The sequence below is a fragment of the Physella acuta genome, unplaced genomic scaffold (genome assembly GCF_028476545.2).
Source record: "Physella acuta isolate Inbredline_101_S28 unplaced genomic scaffold, ASM2847654v3 ptg001167l, whole genome shotgun sequence".
Classification (NCBI taxonomy): domain Eukaryota; kingdom Metazoa; phylum Mollusca; class Gastropoda; family Physidae; genus Physella; species Physella acuta.
The window spans coordinates 260,581-279,294 of NW_026732684.1; the positions used below are offsets into that span (position 1 = coordinate 260,581).

Sequence of the window (18,714 nt, forward strand, 5' to 3'; positions counted from 1 at the left end):
AAATTAGCCAAACAAAGATTAATATAAATTAATGAAGGTTTGAAATTATCTAGATCTAGATAGAATTATCTAGATTCTACGACTTGTTGAGCATGTTTATATAACGTGAAAACCCGCCATTTTGCTCGTGGTCAGTGTTTCTTCCAGACTTTTTTCTCCGGGGGGGGGGGGGGCACTTGAAGTTTTCGGGGGGGGAGGGGCGGACACTGTTAAAAGTTTATATTTTCTATATAAATTATATAAATTTCATTTCGTTCGAGGGGGGGGGGGGCGGTAAAAAAATTTCGGGGGGCTTGGCCCCCCCCCCCCCCCCCCCCCCCCCCGGAAGAGATGCCTGGAAGAAACTCTGCTCGTGGTAAACATAGCCTAAAAATAGTCGGAAGTCATGCGTCCGGTCCGGACGCCATTGTTGTTAGCAACTGACCACGCCCCCAATAAAGCGAGAAATCCTACTATATCTAGCTCTAGAACCTAGATAGATAAATCCGATGTATTCTCGAATTAAATGTTCATTAAAGCTAAACAAAGATTTATAAAAAATAAGGCCTGAAATAGATTCTAGATGTAGAATTTGCATTAAGTCTAGATCTAGAATTTACGTAAAGTCTAGTGACCTAGATCTAGTTCTAAAATCTAGATTTCATAACAATGATACCATAACATGTTCTTCCTTCGACAGCTGATCTGTAGATCTAGAGAAATTTATCGTAAAACTAAATGAAAAAGACAGTTGAAAATTGATTTTAAGTGTTGGAACGTAATAAATACAGCAAACAGACGTATTGTTAAAGTTACAGCCGACAGAAAATTAGCTTTAGAACGCGTTAAACTTTGGAATGGGAACAAAATCTTCTTCGATAGACGCCGCCATTTTATTGTACTAAAAAGTTTTAAAAAATGTGACGTCACTGTTTCGTCGAGTCTAGTGGTTTTTCTAATCTTTTAAAATCAATGTGGTTAATCTACCTATGAATAAATCAATAAATTAATTAAAGTCTTTAAATAAATGTGTGATTAACAGTCTGTCTTCAATCAAAAATTGTTCTCTCCCTACATACTATTTTACAGCCCCCCATATAGAGCAGTTTCCTTATAGTACGAAATCAGACAAATAAAAATTCAAACATGTAAACAAACTTGAGTTTTAGTCGTATACTAGACTACCCGTTATCTAGTTAGATAACTGTGGGTTTCGGGGGCGGGGGGGTCATCCATTAATGACATTACGTCTGCCAGCACTTTTCATCCCAAAATAACCAGACCCCACATTAAAAAAGACGTTTTTTATATTTTAAAAACTCTACTAAACTCTACTTCACCTGCCCAGTGCCCCGCCAAGTCTCAGACATGTTTGTATTTAAAAAAAAAGATTCCGGACGAGCATTGATCTGACCACACTATCCCTTCATATGCTGAGAACATAGAAACAGGTGAACTCTACTTCACCTGCCATGTGCCCCGCGAGGTCCTGATAGTAAACCTTACCATTCACATATATGCATTAAGAAAAAAATAATTGAAAACATTGTTGTAAAAAAAAAAAAATCTTTTTACTATTACTAAAGTCATTGTTCTAAACTTTTATAATTAATGTGGTTAATCTACCAATGAATATATCAATAAATTAATTAACGGCTTTAAATAAGTTTGTGATTAACAGTGTGTTTAAGAAAGAACAATATTTACCACCCAAAATGCTATTTTACAGCTCTACACATAATGCAGATTCTCCCCAAATACAAATTAAAACAAACAAACAAAAAAATGAGTTATCAAACGTCACTATTCAGTGAAAGTTAAGCCATTGTTCTAAAACTTAAAAATTAATGTGGTTAATCTACCTATAAATAAATCAATAAATTAATTAACGTCTTTAAATAAATGAGTGATTAACAGTCTGTCTACAATAAAAAATCGTTCTCTACCTACATACTATTTTACAGCCCCCCGTATAGAGCAGTTTCCTTACAGTACCAAATCAGACAAACAAACAAAAATTCAAACATGTAAACAAACTTGAGTTTTAGTAGTATACTAGACTACCCTTTATCTAGTTAGATAACTGTGGGATCGGGGGGGGGGGGGGGGGGGTCATCCATAAATGACATTACGTCTGTCAGCACTTTTCATCCCAAAATAACCAGACCCCACATTAAAAAAGACGTTTTTTATATTTTAAAAACTCTACTAAACTCTACTTCACCTGCCCAGTGCCCCGCCAAGTCTCAGACAAGTTTGTATTTAAAAAAAAAAGATTCCGGACGAGCATTGATCTGACCACACTATCCCTTCATATGCTGAGAACATAGAAACAGGTGAACTCTACTTCACCTGCCCTGTGTCCCGCGAGGTCCTGATAGTAAACCTTATCATTCACATATAGGCCTCTACCTACATACTATTTTACAGCCCCCCCCCCCCCCCCCATATAGAGCAGTTTCCTTACAGTACCAAATCAGACAAACAAACAAACAAATAAATATTCAAACATGTAAACAAACTTGAGTTTTAGTAGTATAATAGATAGATAGATAGATAGATAGATAGATAGATAGATAGATAGATAGATAGTATATAGATAATAAAACGCTATTTTTCTAATGTTTTTTTTTTTAATTATTAATTTTGGTTCTCATCTTTGGATTTTCCTTATATAAACACCATGGGGGGGGGGGGGGTCGTCCAAGAGGCTTATATTGCAGGTGGTGTTTGTCCAGAGGGTTCATGTCGCGGGGGATTATGTCCTGGGGTTTATTTCGGGTTTTTTTTTTTGTCTACGGGGTTTATGACCGACCGGACACCTTTATAATTGTATTATTCCAACAATAATTAGCTCTTGGACGTGCGCAGAATTAGCGATTACATATTTACTTTCTCTTATATACGAAGTGGTGCCCTGTCAAAACGACCTGGGACAAATCGGCCCCGTCAAAACGGCCCCGTTAATATGACCCCGTCAAATCGACTCCCGACAAACGACCCCGTCAAAAGGGCCCCGACTTATTGGCTCCCGTCAAATGGGCTCCCGTCATATTGACTTGCGACATATAGGCTCCCGACAAATGGGCTCCCGACATTTAGGCTCCCGACAAATAGACTTCCGACATATTGGCTCCCGACAGATAGGCTCATGACATATTGGCTCCCGACAAATGGGCTCCCGACATATTGGCTCCCGACAGATAGGCTCAGGACATATTGGCTCCCGACAGATAGGCTCACGATAAATGGGCTTCCGACATACTGGCTACCGACATATTGACTCCCGACAAATGGGCTCCCGGCAGTTGGGCTCCCGACAAAAGGACTCCCGCCATAGTGGCTCCAGACAAAATGGCTCCCGACAATTGGACTCTAGACAAAAGAAATCCAGACATATTGGCTCCCGACTAAATGACTCCCGACTTATTGGCTCACTATAAAATGGCTCCGGTTAAATAACTCCCGACTTAAAACACTTCCCGACAAAGAAACCGTTTTCTGAGGAGTTATCACATTTTTATCTTTAAACAGTTCGCTTTCTTTAAAGTTTCGAGTATTGTAATTTTATATTAACCTGATTTAAGTGCATGCTGAGCTGTTGTTTACGCCACACGACCCAAGCTCAGCTGTTTCTGTTTAAATTTTGCATGCATGTTACACATTTTGCGTTTGTTGTCTAGGTTTTTCACATGTTAATTTCAATGTATGGATGTCCACATGGACCCCCCTCCCTCCTTCCCAGTCCACGACAGTCGATGTTAATCGACACTCCACCCACCATGTTGACGTCATAAAAGGATGACGGCTAGCAAACATGCTTTTGAAAAATTGATCCCTGGACTACAAAAACAACACACGAAGATGTTAACAATCATACTAGCTAGTATTACAAGGCGTGGGGGGAGGGGGTGGTCTGTACGGAAGTGTTGAATGTTGCCAGGAAGTAGTTCATAAACGATACATTTATCTACTCTATACTTGCAAGGCTAAAAAGAGGGGTGGGATGGAGGTCGGCTCGGGAAAAAACTAGAAAGAGACAACAAAGCGTTTATGTACGTCAGCATCGCCCTTTGTAAAACTTACTAAGGGGAGATAATTCCCAGTATAGGCCCTAAAAGTTTACTATTATATTTCTTGTAAAAACAAAAAAAGTAAACGTATATAAAACTGAAGTTTCTAGTATTATATTATTTTTTATTATTTGTAGGATACAACATAATACAGGATACAAATTCAACCACTATCACAAACATTGAAAATGTTTAATGGATTACGGGTCCCTTACCAATTTCGCAAAGAAGAACCGCACATCACGAAAGCCCACTTCATATGTAGCGGCTTCTCGTGCCATGGACTTTGTTTTTTTTTTTTAAAAAAGAATTTTGCCGGCGACAGCGTGTTTTTGATTGTTGGAAAATAGAACTCGGCCTTGTTGGTGCCCATCCCTTGCCCCATCCGCCACAGTACACTTTGGAGGATCGGTCAAACAGTTATGTGTCCTCTATTTGGCTATCAAAATGGGGCAACGAGTCAAAGAAGTCATATTTTTTTAATAACCTGGAAGCATATTACTGTAATTGTATCGTAGGGACCCTAACCCGGCATGTGTATAATGGGCTGCAGCATCCTACACCCCTAAGTAGAAATGTAACAGATGACCACTAAACTAAAAATTAATACAGTACAAGAAAACTTTTTTTTTTTAAATTAAGACATGGCGACCTAAAGCTAAGGACGCTTTATTATCTTAGGCTTATTTCTGTAGTCCATTGAGGAATGGTGGGTGTTGACATGAGCCATCATCATTATGTCGGGAGCCGTATTGACGAGAGCCAAAATAACGAGCCTTTTTGTCAGGAACCATATTGACGGGAGCCTATTTGTCGCGAGCCTAAATAACGGGAGCCTATATGACGGGAGCCACATAGACGGGAGTCAATTTATCGAGAGTCTTAATGACCGGAGCCTTTTTGTCATGAGCCAATTTAACGGGAGCCAATTTGACGCGAGCCTAAATGACGGAAGCCCTTTTATCAGGAACTATATTGACGGGAGCCCTTTTGCTGGGAGCCCTTTTGTCTGGAGCCATTTTTGTCGTGAGCCTAATTGGCTGGAGCCTAAATGACGGGAGCCTAAATAATATGAGCCAAATTGTCGGTTGTCGTAATGACGGGAGCCTATTTGTTAGAATCCTTATTGACGGGAGCCCTTTTGTCGCGAGCCTTATTGACGGTAGCCCTTTTGACTGGAGCCTAAATGACGGGATCCATTTGTCTATAAACCTTTTGACGGGGCCGATTTGACGGGGCTATTTTGACGGGGCCGTTTTGTCACGGGCCGGTTTGACGCCGCACGATACGAAGTATAAAGAAAGTCTTGTAATCGTGCAAAAAAAAAAATCGAGATTTTTGCAAATCTCGACGTTTTATACCTCCCTGAGTTGGAAAAACATAGTTTTGCAATCTTGTCCGTATGTATGAGTGTGTGACTGTAAGCATGATAACTTAGGTACCGTTACAACTAGGTTGATGAAATATCATATATAAGTATTATATCAAATGTGTAGTTCTGTAGCAACTTTTGAGCGATTTCAGGTAACTGGAAGTGGCATTTATTCTACTTTCAATTTTTTTAAAGCCTATAACTTGAGTACTGTTTCAGATAGATAAATGAAATTTAACTTGTAAGTAAAAGATCTTATTCTCTGTCTTTTTTTCAAAATTTGAGTAATTTCCGTTGACCGGTAGTAGTAATTTACGCTATTTCCGATTTCTCAAAAAAACAACGAATTTGAGTTTATAAAGTACTAATACTATTCCGCACTATTATACACAGATTTTTTGGCGTTTACTTGGTGCGCAATTCTTTTTCCTACGAGATTCTATTCTTTTTTTAAAAGTCTAAATAATTAAAAATGGATTAAAAATCATGTCTATATCCCTAAACGCCATCCACCGTAGTGTTTTATATATATAAGAATATTCAAGAAAGTCTAGGGGAGATAACTCCCGGTTTAATTTTTATTAGCGTGAGTTAAATTTATTTTTAAATTACTTCCCCTGGCATAACTATTAAACATCTTAATTAATTTTTTTTTCGACCCTACTGTTATTAAAATAGCATATTTGTAAACTTTAAAAGCATTATGGTTTATAACAATAAGTTAAAATACAGTAAGACAATGTACCAGAGGCGTAGCGACCTTTCCCGGCGCCCGGGTACAAACTTTCAATTTGTACCCCCCCCCCCTCGAACTCTCGATTTGCACCCCCCCCCACCCCTCAAACTGCAAAAATTCAGCTAAAATGACATTTTAATTTTTTTTACAACCCATTTTGGCGCCCCCTAAGGTCCCCCCACCCCATCGCTACGCCTCTGCAATGTACACACCGTAGCAGCCTCAATTTTTGTTACGATGAGTTGAGGGCAGCAAGTAACATTAACCACGTCTCTACGCCATTTCACGATGATTTAATTATAGTATTTAACTAACACGATTGAAACCGAGAAGGTTCGAACATTATATTAAATTCTAATAAATAGTATATGTACAACGAAATTACAATTACAATGTGTTAGTGTTATAAATATGTATACAACCCACGCATATGTATCTAACATGCTTAGATTTAATCAGTCGTAAGTTGATTTGAATAGGGGTCGTCCATAAATGACGTCACACTCGTAAGGGGGGGGGGGGTCCGTAATTTTGTTACGGTGTGTGATGAGGGGGTTCAGGTGGTGTGACGTCACATTTTTGCATTATAAGAAAGCAATTTTAGAAAAGAGTTTTGGCCGTTATCTCACGTTTTAGAAAACGGTTTCAATAAACTGTAAAGGAATTGATCAAAATACTCTATGTTAACAGAGTTCTGACAAGATTTTGGAAAAAATATCGATGTTTTAAGAAAAATTCAACAGCAATTTCGAGGGGGGTTGTAGGTTCCTGTGATTTTTTTTCCTACAATCGAAAATTTAGGTTACATGATTGACCTTTTGACTAGCTGTAGACAACAGGGAACCTAGGATTGATCCCCCCCCCCCCTGTCTTGCTAAGCGCGTGCTGCCTTCTGTTACATCCAAATTTTAATCCGGTATCCCGTGACAGCCGTCATTGATTGACTTCAGCAGTTGACTTATGGCCAACAAAATCCGTTTGGATGTGACCAAATCTAGGATATAAGTTAGAATACAAGTTAGGATTAACAATTCAAATCACTACGAACATGCGTCTCTGCACACGCAGTTTCACTTTTAATGGTCAGTAATACTTTTATATGCTTCAGTACTTAGATATCTTAGCGGTAGAGCGCTAGACTACTAACCCGAGAGTTTCGAGTTTGAATCGGGTTCAAATCAATGGAACGTCCCTAAGTCCACCCAGCTCGGATGGGTACCTAACTTATTTTAGGGAAACAAAGACGGCTGGGCATAGTGCTGACCACACTAACCCTTCATTATACCGAGGTCTCTGAAGCAGATGAACTCTACTTCACCTGCCCCACGTGTCTTGGGCACGAACGGGAAAAATATTATATAAATATATACGTGTGTGTGTTATTGATTAGAAATCCGAGTTTTGAAGAGAAAGAAAACTAAACAAAACAATGGACCTGAGATATTCGGTCTTTTCTGCATATTATTTTGCGTCTCCAGATCCTAAGCGCCTTATGTTTCTGATCTTCTTGTCTGCCGTCGTCTTCCTTGTACTGGAGCGATCCCTGCTGTCCCACCAGACCGTCTTGACCGAGCGCCTGTCTACAGTTTTGGCGTCCGTCGGCCTGGGCTCACCAGATACTGACCGGCCCAGAACACAGCAGCTCGCGGCTTGCGTCTTCCCAGAGGTCAACCCGTACAGTGCTGACGTCATGTGAGCGGCTGGAGTGTATTTTTATTATTTGTAACTTAGAAGGCGAATGTATCGTTTCGTTTCATGTCGTAAATTGTTCGTATTTTTTTAGTCGTGTAGTCCCGTATTATGGCGCCGCTGTCTCACTGTTTATGTCCCTGGTTATAGCTAGTTTATATATATTTCGTTTATATTGTTGTCATTGTTTATAGTAAGTGTCTTTTTATAATATTCTGTTGCATGTTTCGTCGTGTTTGGTTTGTTATCCGTGAATTAGGGACTATTTGTTTACGTGTAGCGTGTGAGGTGTGTGGAAGTCGGGTTCCGGCTTGTTCAACTCTGTCTTTTGTGTGTAAAGCTGCGGTGAAGGGAGCAGGCAGTCTCTCTGGTCATCGGGTGAAAAGCATAGCAAATTCGCACCATCCAGCCATATTTATTTTGTGTTTGTGTTCGTCGTAGTCCTGGTAAGTTAGATATAAGTTTATTTCTTTACTATGTCTATTTTTTTGCTATGCTCTTTATTTTAGTTACTGGCCATAAGTTTTTTGTGGTTGTCTTCTGACCGCCATTGTGGTCAGGCCAGGTGGACTCAGATTCTGAGTTTTTATGGTCATTTTATTACTTTGTTGTATCTCTTGGGCTTGTGTGAAGCCAAGGATACTGCTTATTTATACTTGGCCCACAGTTATGGTTTACTCCTGGCTGTTGGGTTAAGTGGTATACGTATTCTATTGATTGTATCCCTTGGGCTGGTGTTAAGCCAGGGATAAAGGTATTTTTAGACTTGACCCGCAGCTACGGTTTACTCCTGGCTGTTGGGTTAAGTAGTAGAGTTGTGGTTACCTGACCCACAGTCACGGTTCGTTCCGGACTGTCGGGTTTGGTTATATTTTTATCTTTATAGTGACCTTTCGCTTCCTGTGGTGATTATGTTGATCCCCAGGAGAGTGTTCGGTTCGTTCTAGTCACTGTGAAGGTACACTTGTTTTTAATAGATTTTATTTGACTTAGCCTTTTGTTAGGCTGGTAACTGTGTTGAGCTAGTAGTTTGAGCTCAGTGTCCTGGCAGTGTTCCAGTTAATTGTTAAAGTATATTCTGTGGGGACTACCTGCAGGCGGTGGAGATGTAATCCAGCCAGCCTGTGGTTCATGCTTTGTATATAACTTTTCTTTGTAAAGTAATTAATTTATTTGTTTTCCTTTTTCTAGGACGTAGTCCGAAATTGGGTGTTTTGTTTGATGTAAAAAGTTTGTTTCGTTTGGTTCTGTTTTGTGTCAGTTTTATCTATTCCTTTTTTTATAACTTTTGGTTCCATGCAATAAATTTTATTAACTGTAAAAGTTTTTGTTTTATTTTAGTAGCTTATTATTTAGACTAAGGTTAGGTTTAACCACTGTGGGTTCTACCACAGTTGCACTGACCGGACAGATTAGATAGATAAGCCTAGAAGGGTAGATAGATTTAGAGGTATCCCCCCCCCCTAGCAGGGCTTACAAATTGGTAGCACGAGTGGGGTCAGTGCTTTAGTCTAGTTAAATTTTTGTTTTTTTGCTAGGGCTAGGTGTAGCTTAGTTAAATTTTTTTGTTTTGATAGGCCCTTTATGGAACCATTTGTGTTTAGTTTTTGTTTAGTGTAGGAATTGTTTGTAGTCTCAACACCCAATTAGGACGAGATGGCGGAGGCTGCATCGACCAACATAATCATCGTCCCACCCAGGGAGGTCCACATTAGGAGGTTTCATGGAGACAGCCATGCCTCTGAGGTAGATCGCTTCATTGAAGAAGTCCGGGCTGCCTGGAAGGTCAGGAAGGATCTCACGGCTGATGAGCAGAAGGACCTCCTCTGGCAGTACCTGGGCGAGGCAGTACGGGAGGAGCTGAGTTGCAGGGGTGACGACCTGAACCGCGACCCGGAAGCCACCATCAGGCTCCTCCGGGAGGTGTATGGCGAGAAGAGGAGCGTCTCGCAGCTCATGGCTCAATTCCAAACGGTGCAACAGGGCCCACATGAGTCAGTGAGGGCCTACTCACACCGCCTACACCGGGCATTCAAGACCCTTGTTGCAAGGCAGGGCACCCTGCAGGTCCCACAGACCGACACGGAATTTCTTCGGGACCAGTTCCTTGAAAACCTGAGCCAGTCCTCGGTCCGACGTCAGCTCCAAGAACTTGTGTTCCACGACCCCAAAACCCCCTTTATGGCTCTACGAGACGCAGCCATCAGGTGGTCCGGAGATGAGGATCCAGGGGCAGAACCTGCCTATGTAGCAGCTCTACAGGCCCGCCCCAAGGAAGAACCAGCCTTGCCCAGATCCAAGCTAGAAGACAAGGTAGACAGGCTAGCAGAGCAGCTGTCAGCCCTGTTGACCCATTTGGCCCAGAACCCCCCTGCTGCCTTTCCCCAAGTGCCAGCTGGTCGAAGGGTACTCCGCCGACGTCCAGAGGCGGAAACAAGAACATGTTACAATTGCCACCAACAAGGCCACTTAGCCCGTCATTGCCGGCTTGCAAAAAACGGGGGCCCTCAGTAGATCGGAGTCCCACTGCTGGGGGGCCAGGCCCAGGCTCCACCATACACAAACTGGTTGGACACTGTCCCACTCTGACTATCTACATAGAAGGTGTACCGGTGACTGCTGTTATAGACAGTGGCTCCCAGGTTAGCACAGTCACAGAAACATTTTTCAACTGCAGCCTAAAAAACATTGTGTTAGAAACAGGCACCCATCTATCCCTGAGAGCAGCAAATGGGTTGGCCATCCCATACAATGGCTATTTTACTACTGACATTGAAGTCAACAAAGAAAAACTTTGTGACAAGGGGTTCCTGGTCATAAGAGACCCAGTAGGCGGCCCAGCTCCACCTTGCCTGCTGGGCATGAACATTCTCCAAGACCTTACCACATTGGCCCATCTGGTCAAGCCACCTGGGGTGACACCGAAGGTATGGCGAGAGGGCAAAGCCCTCAGCCCCCGCGAGAGAACTCTGGTGCCTGCCAAGAGCATATCGACCATTCGAGCGACGGGAGGAGACCCCAGAATGGTAGATGACATGCTGGTACAGCCATTGGAACAGCCATTTCACCCGGACCTGCTCGTGGTGCCAGGCCTAACTTCCTGCCGTGAGGGATTCTTCTCGGTACAGGTGGCTAACCTGTCTGAGGAGCCCGTCTACATCTCCAGTAGGACCTGTCTGGCAACAATCCACCCGTTCGAGCTGGTCCCCCCAAACCTGCAGTTCAGGGTCAACTCTCTGGCTGCTGAGGTGGTCATAGACTCATCCCTGTCCAGCGAGACCCACGATTCCATGCCAGAGCCCTCGTTTTCCAGCATGATGGCAGAAACCCTAGACCCACCACAGCGGGCGGCTCTGGAGAAATTACTCCAGGAATTCACAGACGTTTTTGCTTGGACAGACGACCAGTTGGGTTTCACGGACAAAATTAAACACAGCATCCCACTAACCAGTGACATACCAGTAGCGTTACCCTACCGCCGGCTTCCGCCTACAGAGTTCGCTGCGGTTAAAGAACACATTGAAAGGTTGACTACCAGGGGCATTATCCAACCCAGCACCAGCCCTTATGCAGCTCCAATGGTCATCGTGAAGAAAAAGAATGGCGAGATCCGGTTATGCTGCGATTACAGGAGGCTGAATGGCATAACCCGGAAGGATGCGTTCCCGCTGCCCCGAATCGATGAAACGTTGGATGCCCTGGCGGGGTCAACCTTCTTCTCCACGCTGGACTTAGCCAGTGGCTACCACCAGGTTGCCATGGCTGAAGAAGACCAAGAAAAGACTGCCTTCGTTACTCCCTTTGGTCTGTACCAGTGGACCAGAATGCCATTTGGCCTATGTGGCGCCGTCCAGACTTTTTCCAGATTAATGCAGGGGGTAATGAGTGAGCACATCATGAGAATCATGCTGGCCTATCTGGATGACATCCTGATATATGCCCCAGACTTCACCTCACACCTGGCCAACCTGCGCACAATACTCGCACGACTGAGGGATATCGGTCTCAAACTTAACCCTGAGAAATGTGTGTTTGGGGCGGAGAGCGTGCACTACCTGGGACATGTGGTGTCCAAGGATGGTGTGAAGACTGACCCAGGGAAAATTACAGCCATCAGCGAGTGGCAGCCCCCTAAGACCCTAAAAGAACTCCGTTCTTTCTTGGGCCTTGCCAGCTACTACCGAAGATTTGTTAAAGGTTTTGCCAACATAGCACAGCCCCTCCACCAAGTGGTCACCAATACTCATGAACAATTCGGCAAGCGAAACAAACGGCAGGACATAACCAACCTGTGGGGCCCAGAACAACAGTCAGCCTTTAACCGGCTTAAGACGGCCTTGACCACCACGCCTGTTCTGGGTTACCCTGACTTTACCCTACCCTTTATTCTAGAGACAGATGCCAGCAGCTACGGTTTGGGTGCAGTCCTAAGCCAGAAACAAGCGGATGGGGTGAAGGTAATAGCCTTCGCCAGCCGGTCACTCCGAGTAAATGAAAAAAACATGAAAAACTATAGTGCCCTCAAGTTAGAACTTTTGGCTTTGAAGTGGGCCATGGCCGAAAAATTCAGAGGGTATTTGCTGGGCAGCAAGACATTGGTACTGACAGACAACAATCCGCTTAGCTACATTAAATCATCTAAGACTGGTGCAACTGAGCACCGCTGGATTGCTGACCTAGATGTCTTCGACTTCGAAGTAAAATACAGGTCCGGCAAATCCAATGCCAATGCGGATGCCCTGTCCAGGTTTCCTGTGGACAAGCCTGCAGCCAGAGATCCAGAAGTCCAGTACTCCGGAGTGTACCAGGTCACCACACGGGTCCCACCAGAGGTGGCAATATCAACACCTCAACCTGTCCCTCTGGAGGCCCACTGCAATTTCTTGTCTTCGGCCTTACCGGCCGATGTGAAGAATGCCCAACAGGTAGACTCAACCATCCAGGAGATCCTACCCTTCCTGACGCCCGGCCACAGATTACATTCCTCGACTTTATCACTCCCAGCCCAGATTCTCCTGAGACAAAAGTCGAGACTCAGGTTAAAGGACGGTATCCTACAGCGCACAGTGAAACTGCCAGGTCAAGGGGAAATCGCACAATGCGTTATCCCCAATCAACTACGACCAGAGGTACTCCGTCTAAGTCACAACGACAACGGCCACCAAGGACCAGACCGCTGCCTGCAGCTGTTACGGCAACGATGCTACTGGCCGGGGATGGAGGCAGATATACGCCAGTACTGCCAGGCATGTGACCGCTGCCAGCACGCGAAAATGACCAGTCTGAAGGTGCACCAGCCTAAAGGTCATCTTTTGGCCACCATGCCCCTAGAGGTTGTGGCAGTCGACTTCACCCTGATGGACAAAGCGGCAGACGGTACGGAGGATGTATTGATTCTCACCGATGTTTTCACCAAGTGGACAGTTGCTGTTCCGACGAAGGACCAGACTGCCAAAACCGTGGCGAAGGCCCTGGTGCAGAACTGGATAGTTCACTACGGTGTCCCCAGGCGACTACACTCGGACCAGGGCAAATGCTTTGGGGCAGCCGTAATACACGAACTGTGCGACCATTATGGGATACAGAGGTCCCGAACAACGGCATACCACCCCCAAGGAAACGGCCAAGCAGAGAGGTTCAACCGGACCCTACACGATCTGCTTCGGACCCTACCTGTTGACAAGAAGAAGGACTGGCCTCGGTACCTGACCGAGCTGGTCTTCCTGTACAATACAACCCCGCACTCGTCAACAGGTTTCTCCCCGTTCCAGCTGTTGTTTGGGCGGGAGGCAGCCGTCCCCTTGGACCTATTTTTAAACCAAGCCCCTCCAGCAAACAGTGGTGGTGCTGGAGATTACCTCCAGGGCCACCTAACACGACTGGCCAGCCTGCACAAACTAGCCCAGGAGAGGCTGCAAATAGAGGCCACCAAGAGGGACAGACAGGCCAATAACAGGCCAGCCGCTGAACTGGCCATAGGCGACCTGGTCCTGTTAAGGCAGCACCCCCTGGGCAGGCACAAAATGGCGGATCTGTACGGCCCGACAGTTTACGTCGTGGTCGAAGTACCTCCGATCACCGGCGGGTGTTACGCCATTAAAAAGAAAGATGGCCCTTCTGGCACCCGCCGGGTGGCCAGCACCCAGATCAGGAGATATGTGCCTCCCCGAGCCCAACCACCCTCCCCAAGGCCGGTCAAAGTGATACCGCCGGCTACTCCAGGTTACAGCCACATTATTTATAAGGTCCAATTGCCGGGGACCAGAGCAGCCGGTAACCCCACAGTACCTGACATACCTCTGCGTAGGTCGGTCAGGGAGCGCAGAGTCCCTAGTAGGCTAGACTTGTGATTGTGCCCTGTGGGCTGATTTTTTTTGACAATGTTTTTTTGTAAAATTTATGATCGTGCCCTGTGGGCTGATTTTTTTGCAAGTTCTTTTGCAAAGTTTTGTTTTTTGTAACATGTATGATTATGCCCTGTGGGCTGATTTTTTTGCAAGTTCTTCCTGCAAAGTTTTTTGTAACATTTATGATTATGCCCTGTGGGCTGTTTTTTTCAAGTTTGTTAGCTTGCGGTGACCGCAAGCTTTAGGGGGCGTGTATGTGAGCGGCTGGAGTGTATTTTTATTATTTGTAACTTAGAAGGCGAATGTATCGTTTCGTTTCATGTCGTAAATTGTTCGTATTTTTTTAGTCGTGTAGTCCCGTATTATGGCGCCGCTGTCTCACTGTTTATGTCCCTGGTTATAGCTAGTTTATATATATTTCGTTTATATTGTTGTCATTGTTTATAGTAAGTGTCTTTTTATAATATTCTGTTGCATGTTTCGTCGTGTTTGGTTTGTTATCCGTGAATTAGGGACTATTTGTTTACGTGTAGCGTGTGAGGTGTGTGGAAGTCGGGTTCCGGCTTGTTCAACTCTGTCTTTTGTGTGTAAAGCTGCGGTGAAGGGAGCAGGCAGTCTCTCTGGTCATCGGGTGAAAAGCATAGCAAATTCGCACCATCCAGCCATATTTATTTTGTGTTTGTGTTCGTCGTAGTCCTGGTAAGTTAGATATAAGTTTATTTCTTTACTATGTCTATTTTTTTGCTATGCTCTTTATTTTAGTTACTGGCCATAAGTTTTTTGTGGTTGTCTTCTGACCGCCATTGTGGTCAGGCCAGGTGGACTCAGATTCTGAGTTTTTATGGTCATTTTATTACTTTGTTGTATCTCTTGGGCTTGTGTGAAGCCAAGGATACTGCTTATTTATACTTGGCCCACAGTTATGGTTTACTCCTGGCTGTTGGGTTAAGTGGTATACGTATTCTATTGATTGTATCCCTTGGGCTGGTGTTAAGCCAGGGATAAAGGTATTTTTAGACTTGACCCGCAGCTACGGTTTACTCCTGGCTGTTGGGTTAAGTAGTAGAGTTGTGGTTACCTGACCCACAGTCACGGTTCGTTCCGGACTGTCGGGTTTGGTTATATTTTTATCTTTATAGTGACCTTTCGCTTCCTGTGGTGATTATGTTGATCCCCAGGAGAGTGTTCGGTTCGTTCTAGTCACTGTGAAGGTACACTTGTTTTTAATAGATTTTATTTGACTTAGCCTTTTGTTAGGCTGGTAACTGTGTTGAGCTAGTAGTTTGAGCTCAGTGTCCTGGCAGTGTTCCAGTTAATTGTTAAAGTATATTCTGTGGGGACTACCTGCAGGCGGTGGAGATGTAATCCAGCCAGCCTGTGGTTCATGCTTTGTATATAACTTTTCTTTGTAAAGTAATTAATTTATTTGTTTTCCTTTTTCTAGGACGTAGTCCGAAATTGGGTGTTTTGTTTGATGTAAAAAGTTTGTTTCGTTTGGTTCTGTTTTGTGTCAGTTTTATCTATTCCTTTTTTTATAACTTTTGGTTCCATGCAATAAATTTTATTAACTGTAAAAGTTTTTGTTTTATTTTAGTAGCTTATTATTTAGACTAAGGTTAGGTTTAACCACTGTGGGTTCTACCACAGTTGCACTGACCGGACAGATTAGATAGATAAGCCTAGAAGGGTAGATAGATTTAGAGGTATCCCCCCCCCCTAGCAGGGCTTACATGAAGAGGTCGGGTCTACATAAAGGCACTCTTCATTGTAAACATCCCAGACCTGACCTGACCTACGTCAAAGACCTTAAGCTGGTGGTCAATAAGACGAGAGTTCGGACGCAGGGAGAGTTTAAGTCCTGTAAGTACCGAGAGATCTTTCGGCAGGAAACCAATGAAAACAGCTACACGCTGGGCGAGTGGAGCAGGCCTTTCACGTCCTCCGTCATGTTGCCTGAGCACACGGAGTTTCTGCTGGCTGTCTGTACAGACGTAGATGGGCTCGAGTTGTCCAGAAGCTACCACACAGTCGTCCCAGTCTGGAGCAAACTGGCCCAGTTAGAGGCCATTCGCCAGAGAAAACGTCTAGTGGAGACTGAACCTAAGGAAACGCTGAACGTGATCATGGTCGGGCTTGACGGAGTCTCTCGACATCAGTTCCTCAGGAGCATGAACAGGACGCGCTCGTTCTTAATGGACGAGATGACGTCCTTTGACATGAGTATGTACACGCAGTTGGGAGTCAACACTTTCCCCAACTTCCTGCCGTTGCTCACAGGCAAACTCGAGCAGGAAGTTCGGTCGTGGTGGCAGGATACTGACCACGCTGACGTCATGGACATTCTCTGGCAGGAGTTTGAGAGTGCCGGGTACCGGACAATGTACACAGAGGACTGGCCGTCGGTCGGTGCTTTCCATTACTTGAAGAAAGGCTTCATGGCCCCGCCCACCACCTACTACAGTCACGTGATAAGTTTAGCCATGGACATGGACAAGGAGATGAGCTCACACAACAAATGGTGCGTTGGCAACCGCGCAGAGATCGATTTCCACTTGAACTATGTGGAGCAAATGTTCGATACCGTCAAAACGGGGCCGCTCTTCGCTTTAGTGTTTAACACTAAGCTGACGCACGACGACATGACTAACGCCATTATGGCAGACGAGCACATGTACAGGTTCTACAGGTCCCTGCAGCAAAAAGGTCACCTGAACAACACGCTGCTGCTGACCTTCTCTGACCACGGGCCGAGATGGGGCGCCATCAGGGCCAGCATGAATGGGATGGTAGAAAGCCGAACACCTTACGCCATCTTCACCTTCCCCCAGTGGTTCCTGGACAAATACCCGGATGTGGCGCAGAACCTGAAGACCAACACTGGCCGCCTGACCTCGCACTTTGACACCCACGCAACTCTCCAGGACCTGCTCTACTTCAAGGCCAGCGGTGTCCGCCCCTTCACCCCAGGAAAACATGGCATAAGTCTGTTCCGGGAAATCCCGCTGAACCGCACGTGCGATGACGTGCCGATCCCCGTGGAGTTCTGTGTCTGCAACCAGCAACAGATGGAGCAGCTGCCTACAAACTCCAGTCTGGCTCTAGGCTTCGCTCAGCTCGTCCTTAACTCGATCAACTGGAAGAGAAACGCCAGCATCTGTCTGGAGTTCAAGCTGACTGAAGTTGTACAGGTCGTTCAACTTCACCTGCCCCGTAGCGGTGTCGAAACTCGCTTATTCAAGGTCAAGATCCTGACCTCGCCGGGGGACGCTGTGTTTGAAGGGACGATTGCAGCAGACGGCGATGACGACACAGTCCAGCTGACATTAGACGGGGTTTTGACGCATCAGCCGACCCGCGCGGCGCTTAGTGTTGGCGACACAGTTGAGCGTCTGACGTTCTACGCCGGTCAGGCCAACTGTGAAACGCAGGCTGCCAGACGCCCATTTTGTTTCTGTAAGGATGTCCACAGCAATGTCACAAACACACAAGATGAAAGAGATGTCACAAACACACAAGATGACAGAGATGTCACAAACACACAAGATGACAGAGATGTCACAAACACACAAGATGACACAAACACTCGAGATGACACAAACACTCGAGATGCCACAAACATTCGAGATGACAGAGATGCCACAAACATTCGAGATGACAGAGATGCTAGAAACACTCAACATAAAACACACATAAACAAACAACTAAGCGGCCCCAGAAGACACTGACCATACAATATTACCTGCCACGTTCATTCATTTTTCTTATAGTCTTATAGGATAACTTGTTGGTAGAGTTTTAAAAGGTTATCTATAAATGACGTCATGCTATTTGGGACAGTTTTTTTATACCCCCCCCCCCTCTACACACCTCACATACACATAGACCCCCCCCCCCCTTAATCCAAAAATGACGTCACACTTCAGCCTAAAACAGCTCAGAAAATAACATTTTTTTCCTTAAAAAATGTTGACAGAGCTCTGTAAAATTGGTCCATTGTTTACAAGTTTGTATAATATATGTATATTATATTGGTAAAGTTAAGAGATCTGGAAAATCTGCAATATGTGTAGAGTTTTGAAATACGCATTTACTTAATTAAAATTTTATTACTCTATTTGAAATCTATAATATAACGCTGCTGGTAGTGTGTCAGTCCGTCATCTCTATAGATTTTGGAACCATAAAAGTTAACATCGCACCATGCAGTGCTTTTACATTGCATCGCATTGACTTATTGTAAGTATTAGAGTAGGGTTTGTTTATATAACGACATAAATTTATTTTAAAGTTGCCACTGTTTTTACACATTCGAATAACGTGAAGAAAATATTAAATACACACATTGCTAAAACATATTATACAGATCTATGTCAAATATCATTTTCGTTTAGATTCTGAGAGAAAGTGGATACATTTTCGTAACAGAAGTGTCAAAAAAAATAATTACTTGAAATCTTTTTATAGTTATGCCAGTTGAGGTGATTTAAAAATAAATTCAACGCACGCTAATGAAAAAAA

The 18,714-nt window shown here is 44.2% G+C and overlaps 1 protein-coding gene across 1 annotated transcript; it reads left to right on the plus strand.

Annotated features, from left to right (window-relative positions):
• The first annotated feature begins 15,926 nt into the window (after positions 1-15,926).
• LOC131956653 (uncharacterized) lies at positions 15,927-17,921 on the plus strand. Its single transcript, XM_059321186.1, has one exon. It carries the CDS (start codon positions 15,927-15,929, stop codon positions 17,919-17,921), a length of 1,995 nt encoding a protein of 664 aa, XP_059177169.1.
• The last annotated feature ends 793 nt before the right edge of the window (positions 17,922-18,714 follow it).